The 20,247-nt window shown below is 39.2% G+C and overlaps 1 protein-coding gene across 3 annotated transcripts; it reads right to left on the bottom strand.

The window, feature by feature from the left end:
* Window positions 1-2,852: 2,852 nt before the first annotated feature.
* On the bottom strand, window positions 2,853-18,961 carry zp3d.1 (zona pellucida glycoprotein 3d tandem duplicate 1). 3 transcript variants are annotated; one of them, XM_022662577.2, is made up of 10 exons: window positions 18,223-18,961; window positions 16,582-16,700; window positions 15,703-15,809; window positions 13,616-13,790; window positions 11,323-11,434; window positions 11,147-11,238; window positions 9,887-9,957; window positions 9,430-9,536; window positions 6,323-6,890; window positions 2,853-2,935 (listed from the first exon to the last, which is right to left on the bottom strand). In XM_022662577.2, exons 1-9 carry the CDS (start codon window positions 18,757-18,759, stop codon window positions 6,381-6,383), a joined length of 1,830 nt encoding a protein of 609 aa, XP_022518298.2. In that variant the 5' UTR covers window positions 18,760-18,961; the 3' UTR covers window positions 2,853-2,935; window positions 6,323-6,380. The 3 variants fall into 3 exon arrangements, with proteins under 3 accessions (XP_022518298.2, XP_022518300.2, XP_022518299.2); XM_022662579.2 differs by having other exon boundaries at window positions 6,323-6,887; window positions 18,223-18,957; XM_022662578.2 differs by having other exon boundaries at window positions 11,147-11,235; window positions 18,223-18,956.
* Window positions 18,962-20,247: the final 1,286 nt, after the last annotated feature.

Here is a 20,247-nt window from a genome sequence, read left to right as displayed (position 1 = left end):
AGTGGTATTAAATAAAACTAAATAGAAGAAGAAAAAACAAATCATTTTGTTTTTAGGAAAAATTTCGTCCATCTGCTTATTTATTTTTATTAATTTTGTATACAATACAATCTAACACAGATACAATAACAGGTCAAATACACAGCAGATACAACCGCCAATGTGAGCAGTGCAATAAGGAGAAGTTGGAGATCTGGGAAAGACTGAAAGAGTAAGAGAGAGAGAGAGAGAGAGAAAGAGAGATCTATCGGAGGCGCTGGAGTTTGGAAATCCAAGCCGGACTCGGTAAAACGCGGAACATCTGGAATTAGATTAGATTAGAATAGAAATACTTTATTGATCCCAGGGGGAAATTACAGTTATTACAGTAACAACCCTTTATGTTGAATAATAATCACTCAATCACTCGAAAATTACAATATGTACACATATAAAAAATAGCTGTAATAATAAGTACAAGAACACATACTGATTTAGCAGAAAAAAAGTCGCACAACCTATTGTGTCCAATGTTGTCCAAACAACGAGCTATTCCATCAACTGAACACGGGCTATTTGAGAGCACGAGAAACACTTACCATCTAACTGATGATCATTTCTTTCTCAGAACGGACTCCGCTGATCCACAGCGAAGACTGGAACTGTTCAATCCTACAGATTTACTAGCTGAAAGCTCGTGGAGATCCAGTTTCTGTTTCTGCGGGTTTTCGGATGGAAAACTAGTTCCATACTGCCACCTATCATACCCTGCTGAAGAGGAAACCAGAGCCTCTCTAGTAAAGAGGACAATAGTCACTTCAGAATGTGTTGTGGGATTGTTGAACCTGTAGAGGGCGCTCCCGAGTGAGTCCAAAATTACCCTAAATGAATGGGTTTATATGGAGCAACTGAGCAAAATCAGAGTTTATAAATGTTTCATTACTTTTGTACTGAAACTTTTACTCATTTCCTCAACAGAACACTATCAAATGATTCAGCACCGCAGATAAAAGTTTAAACTCCAGTTATTATAAATCTTTTAAAATCCAGTTATCATAAAGCTTTAAAATGTGATCTGGCTGTAACTCCAGCATCAGTTCACCAACCAGTCAGCTCACAGTAGCAGTAATGCAGGGTCTTTATTTCCTGTTTTAAAAGCCGTTTACTGAAGAAAAAAATTAAATATACAGGCAAATTTTCTTTGATTTTTGTTGTTGTTTAGTTCTACTTTTGAACATAAAACAAAATCCTGGCCACGTGAATGATATCTATTTTTAATTTTTTTTTTTAATCTCCATTCACCCCTATTCATTTAAGAATTTCTCGCGGGCTCCTTCTAGCGGTTAGCAGTAATTTTCTGATATATCGGGGTAGATAGGGAGTGGGTAGTCTCTCCACAAACCGGCTCTGGAGGGAAATCATCCACCCTGTTTTTAATAAATATATGAATTTTATTGTTATACTTGAATCTTTTGATATGACATGAGTGCTTGTGTGCGCTTCTTAAAAAAAGAAATATATTAAATACATTTAATGCACAATCTGCCTGCATTTATTACTTACAACAGAGCCTGGTTGTTCATGTTCTTTAACTTGTTGTTGTTAATTGTCCTTTTTTTGTCCCCTTTTGGGCTGCTGACCAAAGAATTGGCATTATTTAAGTTTGAGGATAAATAACAAGGTTCTGTTTATAGACATGCAATATTTTTTTGCCATGTATAATGTTTACTGACTTCAGTAGAACCAGACTCGTTCCCTAAATAAATGTATACAATTAAATCCTGACACAGCTAAGGATCAACACAGAAGGTGCGTATCACATGTTCTCTCCTAATTATTTTACAAATACCTAGTCTTTATCAATGTTTTATGTGCTCTAGTGTCCTTTCACAGTCCGGGTGATGCAGACTCACTGACTCCAGCACAGGGCATATTTAGTAAAATGGCCAGCTTGTATCAATACTTTTAGAAAAGAAGATCATATTTACTCTCTATTTTATTTTACATTAATTTCTAATTATAAATGTTGGAAAACGATTGATTTTGTTGCAAGAGGGACCTCCAAACTTTGACAAGAATAGCGTAATGGCAGCATGTTAAACTCTAATGAAATATGGATTTGTCCAGAACACAGAACCTTCTTCCTGTATTTACTTTAATGCTCTGACTGAAATATATCTGACCAATAGATCACTCTGTGTTTAATACATCCATTTTCAACTGAATTACTGAAATAGTCACTTTTTAATGATATTCTAATTTGTTTTAGAGGCACTAGTATATTAACTTTGGAAGTTAATATACTAGTTTTAGGAGTATAATGGATAAACCTCACAACACAAAGGGAGAAAAGGTGAACTGCCACTTAAACCTCATTAGACAGTTCCAGATTTATTACCAAAGAGCTAAAAAACTAAATCTTAGCAAGTGAAATTTTCTAAATTTAAGGCAATAAATCTTATTTTCTTCTCTGATAAGACGTTGTGTCTTACTAAGCATTGTGTGAGTGATTATTTTGCTTATTTTAGAGATAATTATCTTAATCGTTCTTACTTAAATTTGTACCTTATTTTAATTTGAATTCAAAAGAAGCACAATCAAGCAGCAATCAACTTATTCTGCTTCTTGTGTCCAAAAACAGTGACTTTTTTGCTTGATTTAGGTGTTTCTTCACTCATTTTGAGACTTTGCCATTGCTTTTTGTATGAACTCTTACTAAAAAAATTACATTTTTTGCTTAATATATATATATTTGTCTTAATTTGCATATATTTTGTCTAGTTTTTGCCAATGGATTTTTTGCAGTGCAGATATTGAACAACAAAATAAATGAGCTACCAATATCAGTCACTAGCAAGACTCCACATATGCCATTTATCACAAATACAGAACTTTATTAAGAGAGAATTGAAGATTTCCTCCATAAAACTGATACAGAACAGCTTCCGAAGGGTTCCTAGAAAAAGAAAAAAAAAAAACACACAAAACAATGAAATTACAAATCTGGAGCAACATGATACATTTAAGTATATATCCAATAATCCCTCTGAAAGTGAAGCTTATTGGTTTGAAAAGTTTAGAAATATGGTAATTCCCTACAAACCCACTAATAATCTGTCTGTACTCGGCCTGCACCCCACTCTTTGCAACTGGCTTTTGGATTTCCGGACTGGCAGGCCTCAGTCTGTCAGGATTGGCGACAGAGCATCATCTACCACCATAGAGTCCTCAGGAGAGCTGTCTCCATCCTCAAAGACTCTACCCACCTCCAGCATGGACTGTTCACACTTTTGGCTGCCTTCAGGCCGGAGGTGCATAAGAGTGAAAGGCAAAACCACCAACTTAAAAAACAGGTTCTTCCCTACCGTCACTTTCATTTTTATTGTTATTCTTTTACATGTTTTTAAATTTAATTTATTTTTGTATTTTCTAGTTTGTAAAGCACTTTGAACGACTGTTGTGTATGAAAGGTGCTAAATAAATAAACTTGCCGTGCCTTATGAGGAGACGGATTCTGTAAGGGAGTTGAGATTCTGCACAACACTGGCAGTGTGGCAAAATAGAGCCTATTGGTATAAACGTTGTGTTTGTGGACTGGTTAACATTAGCCCCTTAACAGACCAGGATTTTTGTCAATTGTCTGCCTGACATTACACCACTCAATAATGGGGATTTCTATTCAAACATTACATAAAAAGCTTTCATGTTTTATAAGGAACATTGCAAAAAGCATAATTGTAATAGTAATAGAAAATACCAAAAAAATGTCCTCCAAACCTTTAGTTTCATTATGTTGGTCTATATTTACCATCTAAATGCAAACCTGCAGAATTTGGGTTGATTCCTGTCACTGATCTGGAATTATTAAGTAGAGTAGAGAGAAAACAGGCAGCTTCTCCAAGTGTCCAAATTTTCAGGATGTAAATAAGTTTAAGTTAAAGGGGTTTTGTATCACCTACACCTGTAGCCTGTATACGGGACAAGGCATTTTTAAGGGGTAAACAGAAAGCAAAACCCAATCTAAGCAAAGAATTACGATTAATGAGATTTGTAATGTGAATATAGACTTGAACTGGATTCAAGGCTCAGGTTTGAACACCTCTGGTACGAACATTTACATCAGCAGTTCTTAAACAGGGCCACAAGATGGCAGTACAGGGGAGGTTGAGATGTCCAACAACCTGCATCAGATAACTTCTTTTAAAATTTGTTTAAGAAAAGGTCAATCACAACTTCTGGTACTCACGCCCACTAACACACATCTCAAATATCACAGAACAGAACCATTTTTGTCAAATAAAGATGAGCAGGAAGCTTTTCCACCATCATCTATCCAACCACAATGGAGGCTTGAGGCTTTAGCTTTTTTTAAGAATCACTGTGTTTAATGATCTAAAACCAAACTGCCAGTCCAATTTTGCCATCTAATTTTTGCATATCTAGAATTGATCCAGAATGGGGTTTTTTTGCAGTCCAGACTATCAAAAATGAGATCCAAACCACATTTGGAGGTGGTTTAAATGTGATTACAAATCAGATGTGTCTCATTTTGGCCTCTCTGGCTGTGTTCAGACTTTAGGCAATTAAATTGGTTTCTCAACTCTGGGATGCAGCGATATGGAGGTTGACGTCCTTAACTAAACTCTAACTAGCGCTCTTCTTGGACCCCCACACTTCCCTTACTCTGGAATTGATGAGGTTGTTTGCAGAGTTGTGATCCAGACTGAGACACACATGTACAAATTTGACTGCAATGTGCTGCGAAATCGTTAAAACAACAACTCAAGAGAGGATTGTGGTGTTAGGACACAAAAGCAACAGACCTCAATTGTCATTACTGTAGGGGTGTGACGAGATCTTGTGGCACGAGATTTTGCGAGATTAAAACAAGACAATATATATAATCTCAAGCTTAAACCTGTCTTGCGAAGAAAAAAAAAAAAAAAGTAGGTGAGCTCTGCTGTACAGTTGAAAAGCTCCGCGAGACAGTATGAGTACAGTTAAAAAGCTCAGTCCGACAGTAGGTGAGCTCCGCCCGACATAAGGTGAGCTCCACGCAACAGTTGAAAAGCTCTGCAGTACAGTTAAAAAGCTCCTTGTGACAGTAGGTGAGCTCCACGGTACAGGTAAAAAGCTCCGTGCGACAGTAGGTGAGCTCCACGGTACAGGTAAAAAGCTCCACGGTACAGTTAAAAAGCTCCTTGCGACAGTAGGTGAGCTCCATGGTACTGTTTAAAAGCTCCGCGGTACAGTTAAAAAGCTCTGTGCGACAGTAGGTAAGCTCCACGGTACAGTTAAAAAGCTCCGTGCAACAGTTAAAAATCTCTGCGCGACAGTCAGTGAGCTCCGCGGTACAGTTAAAAAGCTCCGCGGTACAGTTAAAAAGCTCCTTGCGACAGTAGGTGAGCTCCGCGGTACTGTTAAAAAGCTCCATGCAACAGTAGGTGAGCTCCGCGCTACAGTTAAAAAGCTCCTTGCGACAGTAGGTGAGCTCCGCGCTACAGTTAAAAAGCTCCGTGGTACAGTTAAAAAGCTCCTTGCGACAGTAGGTGAGCTCCGCGCTACAGTTAAAAAGCTCCGTGGTACAGTTAAAAAGCTCCGTGCGACAGTAGGTGAGCTCCGCGGTACTGTTAAAAAGCTCCGAGCAACAGTTAAAAAGCTCCGCGTGACAGTATGAGCTCCGCAGTATAGTTAAAAAGCTCCGAGCAACAGTTAAAAAGCTCCATGGTACAGTTTAAAAAGCTCCGCGCGACAGTAGATAAGCTCCACGGTACAGTGCTCTTACCCAAAGATTCTCAGTCCTAGTAAATACTGTAAGTAAATCCTACACGTGACTGTTTCATAGGCAGGTGCACTAATCCCTTAACTCTGTACTGTATTTAAAAACATGTTCTGTCTCTGTTTGCACTTCAAGTATAGTCTTAATATGACTGGTTATGGTTATGAATAGTTAAATTACAAGAGATTTAGGAGAAAAAAACACAAACCATAGTCTTAATATGACTGGTTGTGGTTTGCACTTATTGTTTGCACTATATAAGACCTAGAAAAGTTTTATTTTTATTTTTTATTCTTATTTCTATTTCTTATAGAATTAATGTGTGAGAGAAACCAGTCTGTTAAGTTTGCGTTATATGATTTTGTCAAATAAAACTCTAGTTTTCAAGCCATTTTTCATTTTTGACGTTTTCTAAAAAAAAAAAAAAAAAAAAAAATTAATCTCGTCTCGTTCTCGTGAACCCAGTATCGTGTCTCGGCTCATCTCGTGATATTAGTGTCTCGTCACACCCCTACATTACTGTTATTATAACTGATATTACTGTGATTGGGATAAACGCCACACCTGTGAGCCGATCTCATTAGCGTAGAGATGAGGGAAGTCCATCACCGGGCTCGTCTGCTCAGGTCACTGCTACTAACCGGCTCCACTCTGGAGGTTCCTGCTGAGCTCCTAGGAAGGTTTCCTCTTCCACAGACTCTTCAGCTGAATCCTCGGAAAGAACTTTCTCCACAGTGCGCTCAGGGTTTTCTGCTACAGTGATGGAGCTGGTTTGTTTCTTTATGGAAGCTTCGCCTTCCCAGCTTTTCAGCGGAAACTTTCCCAGGATGTCCATCATGCGCTCCTTCATCATCAGCGCTGTTGGTCCTGGCTCCACCCTCTTCCTCCCCTTCTCTCGTATCTCTTCTAAGACAAGCCTTTGGTTCCATGAAGGGGTCTTCTTCTGAACCTCGTCAAAGGTTCCTCCTGCCCAGATTAGCTTCCGCTGTCCTGCAGGCTCGAGTCTCTTCACTTCAGAGCTTAGGCTTTTCTTAAATTCTCCCTGTAAGACCTCCTCCACCTCCTCCTCTTCATCCTCCTCTTCTTTAGAGACTTCCTGGATGTGTCCAAACCCCACCTGTGTCTGGTGCTGCTGGTAGGAATGGAATAGCATTGGTTTGCATTAACACTGTAGTTATATATATATATATATAAATCAAACAGTGTTGCTTCTGTTCTCTAAAATTGGACTTAACCCTTTCAGACCGTGCATCCAGTACAATGCACAGCATGTGTTTTCTTTTTTCAAATTGTGTTGCACATATAGATGGAACATTAACCAGCCAATAAATAAAAAATTACAGTAGCTTTGCCCCAAAAAACAGGAACGCAGAAATTAAGGCATGAAAGCACTAGAGCCAACGAGGCAAAGTAAGAACTAAATTTATCTTGATGTTTATATTTTAGAACACTTTTATCATGTTAACGTTACTGTTTATGGGTGATTTGTGAGGTAAAAATGTCAATATCAAATCTAAAATTCAAATATAAAAAAAATGTTAAATACAGGCATACAATGCAATTGAATATTTTAGTTAAGTGGTTTTAATTTTTATGCAGTTTTCGCTTTAGACTTTTAGAGTCTTCTTTTTTGTGCATTGCTGACAGAAAACAGCATTTTTATACAGTGAGGAAAACAAGTATTTGAACACCCTGTGACTTTGCAGGTTCAGCCACTTAGAAATCATAAAGGGGTCTGAAATTTTTATCTTAGGTGCATGTCAACTGTGAGAGACATAATCTAAACAAACTGTTACTGCAGCAAATAAGTATTTGAACACCTGTGAAAATCAATGTTAATATTTGGAACTGTAGCCTTTGTTTGCAATTACAGAGGTCAAACATTTCCTGTAGTTTTTCACCAGGTTTGCATTGCAACACTGCAGATCAGCCAGGTTTCTGGGCTGTTGCTGAGAAACACAGAGTTTGAGCTCCTCCAAAGATTGTCTATAGGGTTTAGGTATGGAGACTGGCTAGGCCTCTCCAGAACCTTGATATGCTTCTTACAGAGCCACTCCTTGGTTATCCTGGCTGTGTGCTTTGAGTCATTGTCATGTTGGAAGACCCAGCCACGACCCATCTTTAATGCTCTAACTGATAGAAGGAGGTTCAACCAAAATCTCGCAATACATGTGCAGAAACATACCCCCAAAGCACGATGCTTCCACCTCCATGCTTCACAGTAGGGATGGTGTTTTTGGCATGGTACTCATCATTCTTCGTCCTCCAAACACGGCGAGTGCAATTAAGACCAAAAAGTTCTATTTTGGTCTCATCTGACCACAGAACTCCTCTGAATCATCCAAATGGTCATGGGCAAACTTAAGCTGGGCCTGGAGGACGAGTGCTGATTTAAGCAGGGGAAACTTCCATGCCATGCATAACTTTAAACTATGAGGTCTTAGTGTATTTTACCCACAGTAACCTTGGAAACAGTGGTGCCAAGCTCTCTACAGGTCATTGACCAGCTCCTCCCTCGTAGTTCTGGGCTGATTCCTCACCTTTCTTAGGATCATTGATTCACCACGAGGTGAGATCTTGCTTGGATCCCCAGTCCAAGGGAGATCGACAGTCATATTTAGCTTCTTTTATTTTCTAATACTAATAATAATTGCTCCAACAGTTGACCTTTTTTCAACAAGCTGTTTGGCAATTTCCACATAGCTCTTTTTCCAGCCTTGTGAGGGTCTACAGCTTTATCTCTGGTGTCTTTGGACAGCTTTTTGGTCTTATAGCCATGTTAGTACTTGGAGTCTTACTGATTGTATGACAGGTGAGACAGGTGTCTTTTTGCAGCTGACGACCTCAAACAAGTGCTTTTAATTAAGAATAAGTGGAGTGGAGGTGGACTTTTTAGAGGAGGAATAACAGGTTTTTGAGGGCCAGAATTTTTGCTGATTGGCACGTGTTCAAATACGTATTTGCAGCCTTAACACACAAATAAATTATTTTTAAAAAAATCATACATTGTGTGGATTGCGGATTATTTTAGAGTATGTCTCACAGTGGACGTACACCTAAGATGAAAAGTTCAGACCCCTCCATGATTTCTAAGTGGGAGAAGTATTTTGCTCACTGTATATTTTTTTTCACTGAAACATAATTCAGGTCTTAAAGGACTTAAATGTAGTTTTGTTAACATTTTTAACTTATTACAACATACTATATCGACAGAAGTATTGTGACGTCTGCTCATTCCCTGTTTCTACCAAAATCCAAAAAGGTATTAAACGAGTTTATGCTGCTTAAGTTGGAGAAACTAAATGTTTAAATGTATTTAAAGCATTGCTCTAAAGATTTGATTGCATTCAGTGATGACAGCAGCGTTAATGAGGTCAGAATTTGGGGTAAATCACCAACTTCCAAACTCGTCCCATTCAAAAGTAGTGAACGGAAACAGTTCCACTACTCCACAGCTCAATACTGGGGCTTTATACCCCTCTAGCCCATGCATGGCATCAGTTCGCATGGTGCCCATAGACTCACGTTGGTTTATCTGTTCCAGAGAATCCTATTGGCCGTACTTCTCCAATACAGCTTTGTTTGGCTGAATGCAGCATTCGTTTGGAGATATAGTGTATGGTCAGGTATGATTATCATTTTTTTTAAACCGTCAACTGTATCAGTTGTACCTGCAAGGTGTTCGGCCACTCCCAGGTGATCTCAGGTAATCTTTCAGGTTCTTTCAGGTTAAAAGCAGGACTGGTCACCAGTGCTTGATGAAAACTGGACAGGTAGTCTTAAAACACAGAAGTAAACATCAAATTACACTTAAAATAAAAATCAGATATACACTTAAATTGGACAGATTGAAGCAGAATGGGGTTTGAGTATGGAGGCCTCGTGGTGAGCTCTTCAATTCTGACTTTGCAACACCTGTGAGTAAATTACAGAATAGAGGCTTCAACAGGGACTAGAGCTCCTTTCAATTTACAATATCCCTAATAAACTTATCATATACCTCTATAATATATCAATTTTATTCATACAGATAAACAGTCATTACTTAAGACATTCACTGGCAAAAAAAATCAAAAATCAAAAAAGTTTATGGTTAAAATGTAGAAAAGAATAATTTCTGTAACTTACTCTTATCCTTTGCTTCACATCGAGAATCACAGCAATCACAAACATAATCCACACCATCAAGCTCCTCCCACCTGATTACAATAGACATATGAAAAGCGATTAGCACGACATTGCTTGCCATTTTATTTTAGTTTATTCAAATATAAAATGTGCACACTTTCCATCTTAAATCAAACAATGTTGGTTAGGGGTGGGCAATATTATATCGTATACAATATATCGTAACACAGAAATATCGTGATATTAAAAATCCATATTGTGATAATAGGGCTGTTCTGTCTTAAAAGTAGTCTATTATTTACTGTGAAGCTTTAGGTTTATTTATTGTATAATTGTTTTAGTTTGCAGTTTATATGCATGAAAATATTCTGCAATATTTGCTGCATTATATTATTTTATGGTATATTATTTATTTTGCCACATAATGATTATACTGTTATACTATTATACTATATTCCAGAAATTAATTAATTATTTTTCTGTTTTCCTATATCGCCAAGTATATCGTTATATCACAAAAATACCCTGAAATATCGTGATGTTATTTTAGAGCCATATCGACCACCCCTAATGTTGGTAATTAACCAACACTGATGCATGTTTCCTGGGTAAAGTTTGCATCCTTACTTCTAGCACTGGAGCTATGAGGCTAACGTAGCCAATGGATTAGTGCTGGACGATATGACCTCAAATCAACATCTCAATTAACTGAACAATTTACCTCAATAACGATTAACAAAGTATTATTTTAACACGCAATAAACACAGTTATTGACTCCGCATGTCAATGCCGGTTTCAATTCATTTTCAATTGCTCAGAATTGCACACCCTTACAACAAACAACGGAAACTAGTTTTCACCATTATTATTATTATTGAATTATTATACATATTTTATCATCACTTCTATCTATTACTATCTAGTGTCTCATTACATCAGTCCTACACACAGTACTGTCCTACTTCTACATGTGGTTTGGTTGCCAAAAACAGTAAGAATACTAAACTGGAGTGTAAAAAGTGAGACATATGACATATTTACCATAAAAAACAAAATAAACATTGTTTTGTTTACTCAGTTGTTGTGAGGTCATTCCCAGTTCTGACTACAGACTCGCATGCTTAGGTAGTTTAGCCTCATAGCTTTGTAGCTAAAACTAAAGAAACTTAACTGTATAGTGAATTTTGTGGTGGGAAAAAGTGGGTATGATTTTTCATTTCGATTTCTGTACAAGTTATTACTGTTCGTCTGTTAGCCACCTGTGCTTTGTTCCACTGTAGGTGCAGGACTTGGATGCATGGCTCGCAGCGGTGTTTCCCACAGTTAAAGTGCAGTGCAGATAAAGACGCTGCTGAACAGAATCGTGGATTAAAAATCAAAATCCGGAAAAAAATGAAAGTTTAAAATTTAAAGCAGAGGTGAGAAAAAAAAATACCTCAGAAGCGACTTTGGGGAATAAAAAGGAATCCAGTGAAAAGCGAATGATGTTGGATTTCCTCAAAACGAATTGGGACAGACTTCCCTTCCTTCTGCTGTCCATCATGCACCTGCAAAAAAAAAAAAAATAATAATAATTATATATATATATATATAATAAAATAAAAATTACCAGGAAAGGTTAAATGCTAAATGATTTCCATCTAATATGGACTGGTTTTGAGGTTTTGAGGTAATTTTCTAGTATTTCTGACTAGTTGTAGTATATAGCAGGCGTATTCAAATACGAGCCTACCAGGTCAGTCACAAGTCTTCCGCTGGGTCGAAGGTCTACAGTTTTCTTTGGTAAATGTTTTGAGATGCACAGGATTATATCACTCATTTGTCCTCTGATGTCTGAAGTATAGTATTCAAAAAATACATTAATAAAAAATACAACAGAGACAACACTCTCTGCTGTCCAGAAAAGACGTTCTACAAGATTTTGCAGCATTGTTGTGAGGATCGGATTGCATTCAGTTAAAAGAGCTCAGGCCAGTTAGGTTAAGATGCTCCACCTTGTCCCACCTCACCTCCAACTCCTTAACTCATCCAAAAGTATTCAATGGAGCACCATCAATCCAGAGAACACAGATTTTACCTCTCTATTCCACGTCTGGTATTAGGAATAGTGCCAACAATTCATGTTTAATCATTTACAGAGTTAAAATGCTTTTTATCCTATAAACAGAAGGTAGCAAGGTCAGGCATGAATCAACCTTTATTTAGCGGCTGTTGACTACGGGTGGGACAATATATCATTATAGCAAATGTAGAAGCTCTAAACTTACTAAGACCTGACTCCCAATTACATTTGCTAAAGTTACTGCTTTATTACTCCACTTGGTGGCACTATAATCAAATGAAAAGGGTTAATAAACCTGCGGTGAAGAATAGTGGTTGTCAAACTGTGTGGAACTGATGCCAATAGATCCAAAATTCCTGGTATTTGCTGATTTACAAGTATTTTGTCCTCTTCAGTAACAAAGAGGCCATAAAGTAGTGTAGAGAATTGTCTTGTGACATACCGAAGTATCGCAGAATCACAGTATCGTTATCATTGGCAACCTGAAGCCTGAAATATAGTGACGTCACAAACTTTGTCACCTCGTCACCTTCAGACAGGGTTTGTGCGGTCATGAAAAGCCTGAAAAAGTCATGGAATTTCAAAATAGCAAATTTTCAGGCCTGGATAAGTTTTGGAAAAATAAAAAAAAAACATAAATTTGAGGAACATCATTGAAATTTGCTATGCAAAAGCTATTTTGAGCTAACAAATACATAAGGTCAGACTTCAACATCAGTTGAATAATTTAAGATAGAGCTCTCAGGATCTGACACACATTTTATTATTGAAGATTGTGCTTTTTTATCAAAGTAATTTTAGGCCTACTGTAATCAATTTGTATTATTGTTGATAAGTTCATTTTTGGTTTTATTGGCCATGTCTGCACTGATGTTTTAAAAATCATATGGTCATGAAAATTTGCCTTAAGGTCATGGAAAAGATATGGAAATGTATTGGGTAAGAACTGTATTTAACCCTTTTCAGAGCTAACTAGAGGAGTATGAAGCTGCCATTATTAAGTTGAGCAGGGAAACTGTGTTCTAAGGAACGATAGAGCTCCAGGCAATTCTTCTGGATGGGATAAATTGGGCAGTTGGGGGTGAGATGGGATGGTAATCATCCTCCCGATTGCTGCTTTTATATCAGAACGCAATCAAATTCTCACAGCAATGCTCCACATTCTAGTATAAAAAAGTCAAGCAAACAGCCTTCTCTGGGCAGTAGAGTCCCACAAAATCAAGATCAACTCCGGTAACACTCCAAACGCTTGTGTCCATACAGTGAACTACAATGTCCAATATCTTTCAAAATCACATGATGCTGCAATTGCTGAGAGACTTCCTTATAGACCATGATGAAACAGCTCAATGCTTAAAAAGAACACTAACTGCTGTCACTATTAAAATTTAAGAATGGGAGTCAAGGTATAAGAACTAGTAGTGTCCCAAGACTTTTGCCAAGTCCAGTGAATGACGCTGAAGAACACTGCATTGTGTTCTGGGATATGTGGGCGGGACTCCACAGTACACATGTGACTCTGTGGATGGATGAATACTAAATATCCTCTCTCTGAACTTGAAATGAGATGACCCATCTCGCCACACGTTAATCCTTAAGCCAACTTCCAAGCTGTGGGTGTTCCCAAGCCATCCCACAAACTGGAGTCCTTTAAGCTGTTAATTACCCAGAGTTGCTGATGACATCATGACGAGGGGTGGAGTTTGGATCCTCAGTTGCAGTCACGTGACAAGAACTGATGAAGAGCCTCTCGTTCTTCTCTATGAACGCAGCAGTGGCCTGGAAGTACATTAGCTCTCCGAGCTCGAAGCCTCCATTAACTGCCAGCATCTCCCACTTCTCTGTAACCACACACACACACACACACACACACACACCAAGGCAAAGTGAGTTTGGGGGAGGCAGAGTGAGAAAAAAAGTAAGGTTATGAGAGGTAGAGAGAGGCAGAGTAAGGTACAGCTAGGCAAAGTGGGGAAAAGTAAGGCAGAGTATTTCAGAGCAAGGCAGAGTAAGTCAGAACATGGTAGGGCAAGGATAGGATAAGGTAGTTCAAGGGTAAGTGTAGAGTAAGGTAGAGCAAGGGTAGGGCAAGGGTAGAATAAGGTATGACAAGGGTAGAGTAAGCTAGAGCGAGTGTTGGGCGAAATAGGGTGAGGGCAGGGAAAGGCAGTGCAAGGTAGAGCAAGAATAGAGGGTAGGGCAAAGATAGGATAAGGTAGAGCAAGGGTAGGGCAAGGTAGAGCGAGGGAGGGTGAAGGTTAAGATAGGGTAAGGATAGTGTAAGGTAGAGTGAGGGTAGCTCAATGGTAGGGTAAGGTAGAGCGAGGGTGGTGTAAAGTAGGGTGAGAGTATGGCAAGGGAAGGATAAGGTAAAGTGAGGGTAGGGCAAAGGTAGGATAAGGTAAAGCGAGGGTAGGGCAAGGTAGAGCAAGGGAGGGTGAGGGTATAGGTAGGGTAAGGTAGGGTGAGGACAGGGTAAGGTAGAGTGAGGGTAGCTCAAGGGTAGGGTAAGGTAGAGCGAGGGTGGTGTAAAGTAGGGTGAGACTAGGGTGAGAGTAGGGCAAGGGTAGGGAGAGGGTAAGGTAGGGAGAGGGTAAGGTAGAGTGAGGGTATTGTAATGTAGAGCAAGGATTGTGTAAAGTATGACAATGGCAGTGCAAGGGTAGGGTAAGTGAGGATGAGTGTAGGGTAAGGCAGAGCAAGGGGAGGCTAAGGTAGGGTGAGGGTAAGGTAAGGTATGACAAGGGTAGGGTAAGGTAGAGTGAGAGTAGGGTAAAATAGAGTGAGAGTACGGTAAAATAGGGCAAAAGGAAGGGTAAGGTAGAGCGAGGGTAATGGTAGGGTAAGGTATGATGTGGGTAGGGTAAGGTAGAGCGAGAGTAGGGTAAAGTACAGCGAGGTTTGGGTTAAATAGGGTAGGGTTAGGGTAAGGTATGATGAGGGCAGGGTAAGGTAGAGTGAGGGTAGGGTAAGGTAGAGGCAGGGTAAGGTAAGGTATGACAAGGGTAGGGTTAGGTTAAGAGTATGGAAAGGTATGATGAGGATAGGGTAAGGTAGAGGGAGGGGAGGGTAGGGTAAGGTAGGGTGAGGGTAAGGTAAGGTATGACAAGGGTAGGGTAAGGTAGAGTGAGAGTAGGGTAAAATAGGGCGAGAGTACAGTAAAATAGGGCAAAAGGAACGGTAAGGTACAGCGAGGGTAAGGGTAGGATAAGGTATAATGAGGGTAGGGTAAGGTAGAGCGAGAGTAGGGTAAAATAGGGCGAGAGTACAGTAAAATAGGGCAAAAGGAACGGTCAGGTAGAGCGAGGGTAAGGGTAGGATAAGGTATAATGAGGGTAGGGTAAGGTAGAGCGAGAGTAGGGTAAAGTACAGCAAGGTTTGGGTTAAATAGGGTAGGGTTAGTGTAAGGTATGACAAGGGCAGGGTAAGGTATAGTGAGGGTAGGGTAAGGTAGAGGCAGGGTAGGGTAAAATAGGGCAAGGGAAAGGGTAGGGAAAGGGATGACGAGAGTAGGGTAAGATAGAATGAAAGCTAGGTAAAATAGGATGAGGGAAAGGGTAGGGTAAGATAGAGCGAGGGTTGGGTAAAATAGGATGGTCTCAAACCCTGAGTTATACAGAAAAAGGGGAAACGTTGACAAGGTTGCCCTTTAAAGATCCCTCAGAAAGAAAACCACACTGTGCTAAAATGAACCACAAGACAATATACGAGACTGATTACAGGGTTAATCAGACAGACAGGTCAGCAGCTCACCGTTACACACAGTCAGACTGAACTTTGAATTTCTACTGCCCAGACCTTTCCTGAAAGTCCCAGGATCTGGCCTGGGAACATAGCCCACTTTATACGAATAATGGAATCTAGAGAGAGAGAAAAAAAATGTATATAAAATGTATAATAATAATAATAATAATAATAATAATAATAATAATAATAATAATAATAATAATAATAATAATGTCACTTTTATTCAAATAATCTGTCGCTGAACGTTTACCCACACGTTAGTGGTAACTTGTGCTAAATGGCAAAACAAACAAGTTAGTTCATGAAAGTTCTTACATCTCCCTCATCTGCTGACTTGTTATGGACAGTAGGTACAGATCCCTCCCTTAGACGAAGTCTACTGGCTAATCCTGCTGTGTACTGTCTGAGCTTCTAAGCTGGTGAGGGGTGAAGCCAGGGTGGTTCTATTTAGGTTTGAGCCATAGAAACCGTAAAACATGGGATTTAAATGGCCAGATGATGTTTAAAATGTGAAATGTTTTGATATTTAGTGAGTAAACATGTAATCTATTGTGTCTGGGCACTTTTGGTAAACTGTGAGCGTAAGCCTATTACACCCTTACCACTGTATTTCATACCCCAGTACTTTGTGTAGAGCAGCGTAGAATCAAACAAAATATTAGATGACAAATTTGGAGTAGACAATTTTTTATAATCGACATAACTGGTTATGTCAAATTAGTATAGCACCACTGATCTATATAGAACCAGTGGCTTTATTAAAAAGAAATTCTGTGTAAAAAGTCCCAGCAATTAGTGTAAGGGCAGTAACCACATATGATTCACTGTGAACTAAATAACCTCATGAAGACTCACAAATAAATGAATTATTTGACAGATGTTTACCTGTTATAAAAACACTGGATTGGCAGTGTCAGCGGCACAGCTCTGATCACCAGCTCCTCCGGGTTAATATCCGGTCTGTAGAGGATACTGTTCGAGTACACAACCTGATCTCGGACCGTCTGAATTAAAACACAGATTTAGCATGAGATTGAGTCACTTTGGAGGTCTGAACCATCATCCATGGGTTTTTCGCTATTTCCAGTTTTTTTGTGGACACAAAATTCAAGCTGTTTGATTGTTTTTTAGCTTATAACATCTAAAGATGTCATTCTGAACAAATTTGGATGGTTTGTTCTAAGAATTTTGTAGAGTGGAGATAATTAGAGTAAGAAGACCTGACGCTCTAAAAGGTTTAACAGAAACGTATTTATTACAATTAATGATTAACAATACACTGATTCCTGTTACACTTTTTTTTTTACCAGAGTTTGGAGAACATTCTGGATGTAAAACCTCTTTTTAAACTCTCATATCATTAAAAAAGGTGAAAGGATAGATGTAGAAGCAGGGTAGGCAAGGGTAGGGTAAGGTAGAGGAAGGTACAGCAAGGGTGGGGTGAGGTAGAGCGGGGGTTTGTATTTTAAAAATAAATCAGATCTTAGAGTTAAATTTATATAACAGGACAAAACATTGGAAAGTTAAATATAGTCAAAAGATCAAATATACAGAAAAACTAATAAGGGAACTTAATTTTTTTTTATCTTCCCATGATCTTCACAAGAACCAGCTGAAGTCACTTCCTGTTGTAGATGTGATTTGTAGAATGTTCCAGATGTTTCAGGTGAGTTAATGTGTTACAGTAACAGGACTGAGTGAAATCCAGGGACACAACAAAAATGTGTATTTTAACTTAAATATTTTTTGTAGTGGAGTGTACGGTAAATAAGATTAACAATTTTTGCAATTTTTGTTTTTTCATCTCCAACCCTCACAATTGGAATTTTGGGGGGGAAATGAAAAAACTACTTTTTATTTATTTATTTTTTTTTTTTCATTTTTGCATTTAGCAATTTGGATTACAACATCAGATTTGTATTAAGACAAAAAAAGAACAAATCTGAAAATCAAGAAAATTTTTATTTTTTCTTGACATTTTGTTTGTGAAAGGCTGAAAGGAAAAAACGAAATAACTGAAAAATGAATGAGAAACAATTTCCTCTTTTTCTATACTAAATGGAAAACAGAAATGATAAAGTTTTATACCAAATTTCCTATCCTTTAATTAAGCTTGATACAGAAGGAAAATTAAACTGCTAAATGTTGCACTGACTAACCCGCATATGTGAATTAGTTCATCTTAACTTCCCTCTGTTAATAAAGTCAATAATATCTAACTTGGAGTTGATTAGGTGTAAATGATGAAGTGTGTCGGCCTGTATCCGGTGTCCTGCCGAGTTCTGCTACCCTGTCAAAACGTGCTACCCTTGTGTGTTTTATGTTTAACTGTAAAAATACATCTAAATTGTTAGAACATGCTGCATGCAGTAGAAGTGTCGGTATGATATATATATATATATTTTTTTTTTTTTACACGGTTGTAGCACTCTTGTGACACGAAGGACGAATGAGAGTCCATATTGTACAATGCACCCGGGAAACAAAACTAATTTAGCTGGACAAAACACCTGTGTGGATGTTTACCATTAAGGATCCGCCGCAGTCGTTCAGGTCGTAGTGGAAGTACAGGTAACCTCCTGAGGATCGGGATACTGAACACGTCCCCAGGTAAAAGTTAGAATCGGACCCCCTGACCCGCATGCGGGCTGTGTTTATCCGGACGGAGACCTTACTGTAGCCGCACCACACCTCCACCCCGTGCGCGTTATCTACCGGGGCTGCCCGGGCGGGCTGCGCGTGCCCAAGCGGGACCAAAACATCCGCTAAACCGCTCGGAAAGGCTCTTCTTCCAGGAACCGGCCTGAACAGCTCCATACCGACGAACGGAGCGGCTCCGTGCCTGAACATGGGGAGGCGCAGGTATGGAGGCACCTGTTGGGGAGGTTCTAGGTGGTGGAGAACCTCCCTCTGCCACGTCCAGGGCTTTAGGTGCGGGGTCCAGCCATGCTCCAGAGGTCTGAGTGGGTAGTGGATGCCTTTCTCAGCGGCATAAACTGTAGCGCACCACACCAATCCCAGCAAACCCAGCGAGGAACACAACGGAGAACCAATGGAGCCCATACCGGCCACCCAAAACTCACTGGAGACCGTGGAAACGCTGGTGTAGCACCAGTCACCAGCCCTCCCACTGGAGACTCACGGCTTGTCCCAGAGTTCACGCGGCCTCTAGGTGGATTCAATTAGACAATACAATAACACAGCCAACACAACACGTGCGGCACCCATGCGTCCTACTGATGCTTTTTGCGCCTGCGCAAAACTAATAATTGCATCCATTTCATTTCGCCACGCCCCCTTTTCAGCTAAAGATTGGAATCTCTTGGTTGTTGGTTCATGGTTGCATGGTCAAGGTACAGTTTAAATCAGAGCCAAAAATATCCAGCCCATCCCGACCCATAAACATGAGTTTTGAGTCATTACGAGCCCGAGCCCGTTGCTGTCGTGTCTGCATGGGTATCTCTGGTATCTGTTTGGGTTCCTGTGGTATCTGCAATTGTATCTCTGGTATCTGTTTGTATTGATGGTATCTGCATGGGTATCTTTGGTCAGTCTGAATGCAATGTAGATATGGCAAAATATCAGATTTGGTCTAGGCGTTTGAACATAGTCATTAAACTCATGTCAAGGGTTGCCACCTTTCAAAAATGAGAATAAGGGCTGACAGACCAGAAAGGAAATTGATCATCAATATTGTTGTTATTATTACTATTACTTTTAGTGTTTATTTTTGTGTTACAAATAGGTGTATTCGACATTTATGGAAATACAGAACAAATTGGTTCAATACGGGATGCAACATTTTATTGCCAAATAAAGGACAATTCTGTATTTTACTGTGACAAGTGGCAACCCTACCCATGTCTGTCCAGCCTGGCGATTGTCATTATTAATTGACATTGTCTGCAGGTAAAGGTGAAGTTTTTTAATCGCTGATAGTCTTTCATTGATCATCGACAAAAACTCTGCTCAAAGGCAAATCATAGATCTCTCGACCCAGTAGAGACAAAGAAAGAACCACGGGTCCAAAACGCCCCAGCTGGCACACAAACCTTCAACAATGAAATTTGGTTAAAATATGACCAAAGTAAAATCTGTTGTTGTTTCAATGTAGAAACAACGTTGCAACAAAATTCAATGTTAAATGTTTGTGCAAATGTTGCAATTTTCACGTTTGCAGAATGTCCTTAACCTTCTGCCTTTTGAATCAGCATTTTACATTTATTTACCATATAATTTCTAAAAACAGTTGGATGGAGGAATGAAAAAGTGTTTTACTTCTATTTGCAGTAACTGCTTTTTAATTTAACACCAATTATTCACCATATATGGGGGGATGTTCACGGTCTGTTAGTTTTAATGTTTTAGTGCTTTTGAGATCAGGGGGCTGTTCCACGAAGCGAGCTAACCCAGTAAGTCAGGCTTTTTAAGACGAGTCTGGCTCATTTTGCTCAAAATTCGTTCCACAAACAAAAGCTGCAACGCTTCTATTGGATGAGCCGTGTGACGTCACAGCCTTGCGGGTGGGAAACAAAATCCAGGAACAAGGTT

Source organism: Astyanax mexicanus, chromosome 1 (genome assembly GCF_023375975.1).
Source record: "Astyanax mexicanus isolate ESR-SI-001 chromosome 1, AstMex3_surface, whole genome shotgun sequence".
Lineage (NCBI taxonomy): Eukaryota > Metazoa > Chordata > Actinopteri > Characiformes > Acestrorhamphidae > Astyanax > Astyanax mexicanus.
This window is presented reverse-complemented; position numbering and strand designations above follow the sequence as displayed.